This window comes from Lycium barbarum, chromosome 2, assembly GCF_019175385.1.
Source record: "Lycium barbarum isolate Lr01 chromosome 2, ASM1917538v2, whole genome shotgun sequence".
Lineage (NCBI taxonomy): Eukaryota > Viridiplantae > Streptophyta > Magnoliopsida > Solanales > Solanaceae > Lycium > Lycium barbarum.
In genome coordinates, this window is record NC_083338.1 from 17862909 (window position 1) to 17869399 (window position 6491).

Here is a 6491-nt window from a genome sequence, read left to right on the forward strand (position 1 = left end):
CATTTTGACTCAATAGTTTGATGAATCATTTTGACTTCAACTCGTCGGATCAAGTTACCAAATAAGTCACAATCCAGTTCATTAAATTTGGCGGGGTTGGACAGGTTACTAAAAATAGGTTGAGTTTGCTACCTCTAATATTGACAGGTAGAAACCCTGCATAATAGTTTTGCTTGGAAAACTAAAGACGTTGTCCTTATGACTCTTGCTTCTCTTCTATTTTCCAAAGTTGCAAATTTCAGTTTCTTTTGAAGAAAAAATAGTTCCAATCTAGTACCAAAATGGAGATGGTATTTTATTTATCAATAATAAAAAGAAGACAGGTGGTAAAGATAATATGAAAAGAGAAATATTGAGAACAAGAAAATAAAAAGGAATACCCAAGTCCTGTCATTTTGAGAGTGGACTATCTCATAGGTCGCAAGCAGTTTCATTGGCTCAATTTGGGTTTTATGTATAAAAGTAGTTTTATAGATACCAAACTTGAGATTGTCTTTTTCTTTCCCCCAAACTTGAACTTCTGTCTTAACTTCTTTTGTTTTAGGAACAAAAGTAATGTATAAAACAAATGTTTTAGGATCAAAACATTTCCACTAACACGGACAACAAACATCAACAGGGAAAAGAAACCAATACCTAACATCAAATTCAAGCACTTTTGCTGGTCCTTAGTCTTTCTCCTTGTTCATGAAAATAACGAGCTGCCTCGCTAAGCTAAAGAGGTCTTTCTCTTCAAAAGGAATAGTCCACTCAAGAACCGCCACACATTTCCACTTTAGCCACTCTGTTGTCAAACCCAGCAATACCACGCCTATTCGACAGGACAGGTCTCCTCGTAGAGGGATAGCCTTAACAGCGAGACCACGGGTAAATTAATCTATCTCTTAATCAAATCACTCCGGATGATATTTCTTATACAATAATCACGCAAGATTCTCATGTAATTCAGAAGAATGGGAAGTACATAGCTTGTATTTAATAAACGAGCTTGTAAGCTGGAGAGCCTTTTGTCAATTCATAGTTTATTGATCTCAAGTTTCTAATAATATGCCAAAAGCTTATTCAAACAGCTTTTGTTCATACAGCACATGCACCACAAATTACTTATCATACTCGTAAGTTAAAAGCTTTATCTGCTCAAAATCTATACGTATAAGAAATAATATTTGACCTGTATACACAGTATCACCCTTCGCTGGTTGTAGCACCTCCTCTGGTTAGCACAAAAGTCAAAAGAAAAAGTTTCCAAGTAATGTGTGACACATTCAGAATACACACGGTGCATCTAAGGAAACATGTCATAGTCAATGGAAATGAAAGTATGCTAGAGCACTATCCTCTTGTCATATGAAGTTAATGGCATGAAGAGACAGGTCGTTGGCAAGATTTATATGATACTTTTTAGCAGAATGATCTCTGCCTTCTATTGGTCGAATCAAGAAATCCATAGTGGAGACAAGAAAACAATTACTGCACTGCCAAATCAACTTGGTTTTATTCAGTAGAAAAAAGCATTGTAAACTATTCAACAGTATCATGACTAAAACAATATGCTACTAAATTCACAACAGGAAAGGTCCTTAGTTATATATATTATCATTTCCCCAGCCTAATTATCATGTTCTTGGACGATGCGGAAGTGGAGGACTACACATTTCACATAGCCAGAAAAAACTGAGAATGCAACTGTAACAGAATCTACTACTACAAATGAGTTTTTAGCATTTCTATAGTTTGATGTACCGAGTGTCTAAAACCTGCAATGTGAGGATAAGCACAAAATAAGTAAACCTACATGATTCATGACACCATATAAACAAAAGGAATGAATACGAAAATTGAGATCCATCCAGCCCAACCTATGGACGGGCATTCAGAAACGAACTGGTTGACCTATATGAACAGTTATAATTCCTCAACCTGTGTACGTCACAAAATGTACCAACTTATAGAAGGACAATCAAAAACAAAATGGTTGAGTATGCAACACTAAGGCAAGTTAACAGCCTAGACAAAGAATAGAACACTTAGTTGTGACCTGAACGCAGTCAATATGGCCATATTTATGCAAGCCATGAACCTGCCGCCTGTGCTAACTTCACAAATAAAATTGGCAATTGCTTATGCTTCTCAGATATATTAGCAATGGGAAAGCAGTACACCGTATACAAGAAATGGCATAGAACTATCCTATGGGAGGCTCACATCATATGAAGGAACATTGTTACAATTACCCGTTACTTAAAACTTACTTTAGGATATTCAAATACCGATAAGCTAAAATATGTCAGCTTTATTTTCACATACACAAGAGGCATACATCACTTGGCACTTGTTAAGCACTAGCGGCATCCCCTATAAGCTTGAAGTCTTCGACTTGCTTGAAGTTCTCCCATGACTTCACCCAGACCTTGGCTTCATATGCTTTCTTCTTACCACCTTCAGTCGCCTCCAGTGTTATATAGTACATGGTTCCAGCAACCACTTGTTCCTTCACATTCACAACCTTTCCAAACTCCAAAAGAGTGTTCTGTTATAGAATATTGTTCAAAAAGCAAGAAATAGTGACCCATGAGTGCTGAAGTTAATCTGAGTCATAAGGAAGTGCAAAGAAGATGAAAGGTTGTCCCTTTTACATGCTTAATCACATACAGACACACTTGCAAAAGTTGTATATATTTCGGACATGCTAAATTGGTTAAAAACATAAATCATTGCCTCAAAAAAAATACTAAAATACTAGGTGACGTAAGGTCAGGTTCAAATCCAAGGGCGCGACCTAATGGTCAATGAAGTGAATAGAGAACCATAAGGTCTTCAACTCCTAGTAGAAGCAAGAACACTGGATAATTTCTTTTCATTTGTTCAAGCCTCAGTAGACAAAGTTACAGGTACCGGGTATCTCGTGGAATTAGTTGGGGTGTCAGCAAACGGGCCTGAACACCACGGTTATCAAAAAAACAAAAAAAAAGGATTAAAATACTTATTTTGTTATTTCTCCTCTTCTCCTCTCTCAAAAGAGCACTAACTAAACATAAATAAGCTTATCTGAATTAGTTTATCAACTTATAAACTACTCTCTTTGTCCCATACTATGAGAAACAATTCAAACATTCAAGATTCAAAGAGATAAAATCAGGTTGAAATATTCTTAGCTCAAGGTTTAAATCATTTAACTTATTTTTCTTTTGATGAGTAATGAGTAAAAGTTTAAAATCATTACTACTAAAATGATGTTATTCACCATATAAAATTGTTACATTTCAAAATGATTAAATTAAATTTATTACATGTGTGGAGGCAAATTGGTCAATTTAGCTCCCAAAAAAACAGAGAGTGCCAGAATTAGGAATCAAACGATTTATCTTAAAAGTTGTACCCAGTGAGTAACTTTCTTTAATCTCAGCTCTTAGCTTAGTAGCTTTAAACTATACAGAAACAGGTGTTGTATATTATCACAATTCGGCTTGTATATGAGTTTAGATCTGGGATTGTGGGGATTTTAAGGCTAATGCATTATTTTCAAGGCATAGTGTATATATTTTGCATTTTTTTTTTCAAGGAATATTGTATATATACATAGTATTATTTTCTTTTCGAAAAAGGCTCAAATATGTCATCAAACTATCAGAAATGACTCATTTATGTCACTCATCAATAGTTTGGCTCATTTATGCCATCGAACTATCGGAAATGACTCATTTATGGCACTCATCAATAGCTTGGTTCATTTATGCCATCGCCCGTTACCAAAATGACTCATCCACGTCATTTTACATCAACACTAATTTTATAATACCAGATATTTGAGTCTTTTCCTTTTTCTTTTTAAAAAAGTACTATCTACACGTTACTGACAGGGGCGGATGTAGCTTGATGTTAGCGGGTTCATCTAAACCGTACTTCCGACGCGGAGCACAAATTAATGAGAAAATCCACAAACATTTACAATAATACTAAATATGAACCTACAACTTTAAAAATTATAATGTCTGATAATGCCCCTTTGCATTAAATTGAGAGTTCATCTAATTTGAAATCGACACATAGTGGATTAATAGCTTGATTGATCTTTTTTTCTATTTAACAGTGTTCTTTCGTTTTAAGTAAAACAACACAAGTATTAACAATAAAACATAAAATCAGATGAAATCTTGACAAACCCATTTCAAAATTAAAAGAACAAACACAATCAAATGCACAAACAGGGAAAAGAAAAAGAAGGAACCTGTTTTTTATTGTGTGCATCAACAGCAAAACGAGCAAGATCATTGATCTCAAGGCTGTTTTGTGATCCACCTGCCTCACTAATTCCTCCTAACATTGTAAAGAATTTTTGGGTATCTGTAAATGGGTTTTGACAAGAATAATAAGAAGATATATAAAGAGGAAGACTATCATAAAGTATACGGAAAAGGCTCATTAATACCCTAACCTATTGAAAATTAAAAGGCTCATAAATAACATTCTTCCACCTTTTAGTCTAAAAATACTTTTAAAGTTTATTTTTGGCTTAAATATACCCCTCAAACTAACAAGTTAAAATTAACTCTTTTAAAAAGCCAAATGACATTTTGTAATTGGTCAATAATAAAATTCCATAATTTAAAAAAAATCTGGAATTTTTTTTTTTAAATCTGGAATTTCTTTTTAAATTACGGAATTTTATTATTGACCAATTATGAAATTTTTAAATTATGGAATTTTTTAAAAAATCTGGATTTTTTTTTAAATCTGGAATTTTTTGTTTTAAATCTGGATTTTTTTTTAAATTACGGAATTTTATTATTGACCAATTACGGAATTTTTAAAAAAATCTGGATTTTTTTTTTTTAAATCTGGATTTTTTTTTAAATTACGGAATTTTATTATTGACCAATTACAAAATGTCATTTGACTTTTTAAAAAGAGTTAATTTTAACTTGTTAGTTTGAGGGGTATATTTGAACCAAAAACAAACCTTAAGGGTATTTTTAGACCTAAAAGGTGGATGGAAGGATATTTTTAGACCAAAAGGTGGAAGGAGGGTGTTTATGAGTCTTTTTCAATAGGTTAGGGATATTTATGAGCCTTTTCCGTAAAGTATATGCTAAATTTAAAGTAGTAGATATTTAACAAGAGGAAGTGACACGGAAGAATCGTCAGTCACGATCAACGACTTTAACGGAGCGCGTTTAATTAAAGTTACACTGAATCTGAATACTCCCTCCGTTCACTATTACTTATCCACTACGTTAAAGTATATGCTAAATTTAAAGCACGGAAAAGGGTTAAATATACCCCTGTACTATCCGAAAAGAAAAGGGTCAAATATACCCCTTGTTATACTTTTAATCCAAATATATCCTTACCGTTATACTTTCGGACTAAATATATCCTTCTCCTTCTACTTTGGCACGAAATAGCCCTTAATTTTAACGGAGAGACACATGTCAAGCTCAGAATGAAATGACCCACCCCCAATTTTAAATACCCAATTTCCTTAGAAACCCACCTGTTTAACCCGACCCAGCCCATTTTCTTTTCTTGTCATCTTCATGTTTTCTCTTAAGACCTAAATTTGAGTTTTCGTTGCCGAAAAGAATGGAATTCACCGGAGATGCAAACTTTTGACACTTGCTTCCAGGATCAGAGCAAGGAGAGTGTTGACATTAGCCCAACTGTCCAGGCCCATTGCTCCAACCCGGACTCATGGCCCAGTTGATAGTTAATGAACAGTTTATTTTTGCTACTTAGTCCTTGTAATTTCTAATGTTGTAATAGATATATAGGGTGATGGAACATTCCAGAGAACACAAGAAAACATATTCATTTTCATTTTCTCTCTCTACACAGATGAATAAAGCTCTCTCTTCTCTTATATGAAGCCTTAGGGTTTCTCGGTATATTTGTTGTATATCTTCAATGTTTTCACTTGTAACATGGTATCAGAGCAGGATTTTCGAGATCCTCTCTAGATTCTTCATAGATCGATTGTATTTTTGATGAAATTCTTTCGTCGTTTTCACAAATTTCACAAAATTTGCTTGTTGTCGAATTTTTTGGCATACATTGCAAGCTCTTCAAGATTTGTGGTTGGTTTACGCGTAGTCGATTGACTGTGGTTCAAATTCGAAGAAATTTGGGGAAAGTATGAAAATCTAGGGTTTCGATCTGCAAATCTAGGTTTCGATCGAAATTTTGTGGTTACAAGGTGAGCGAGCTGTCGCTGAGTTCGATTATCGTGGTTCCCAAGGCCTTACTTCTTCAGGTTGCGAAGAAGGGCGGTAACAATTTCAAATTTCTCTTGTTAGGATCTGGTTAGGGTTTGTTTCGATTTAGGATTGATTTTTTAGTTGATCTCTGTTAAAATTGTTGACCTCTGATCTTACCTGTTATTAGTACCTGGTATTAATGAAATAATGGCTGCTCGTGTTACTAGTAGTTCTGAGGGATTTGAGGAATTTACAATTTTGACAAACCATCATTTTTATGTGCATCCCTCAAATAGC

At 34.2% G+C, this 6491-nt stretch overlaps 1 protein-coding gene across 1 annotated transcript; it reads right to left on the reverse strand.

Annotated features, from left to right (window-relative positions):
• Positions 1 to 2110: 2110 nt before the first annotated feature.
• LOC132626281 (cysteine proteinase inhibitor A) lies at positions 2111 to 4390 on the reverse strand. The gene is made up of 2 exons (XM_060341096.1): positions 4229 to 4390; positions 2111 to 2530 (listed from the first exon to the last, which is right to left on the reverse strand). Exons 1-2 carry the CDS (start codon positions 4322 to 4324, stop codon positions 2336 to 2338), a joined length of 291 nt encoding a protein of 96 aa, XP_060197079.1. The 5' UTR covers positions 4325 to 4390; the 3' UTR covers positions 2111 to 2335.
• Positions 4391 to 6491: the final 2101 nt, after the last annotated feature.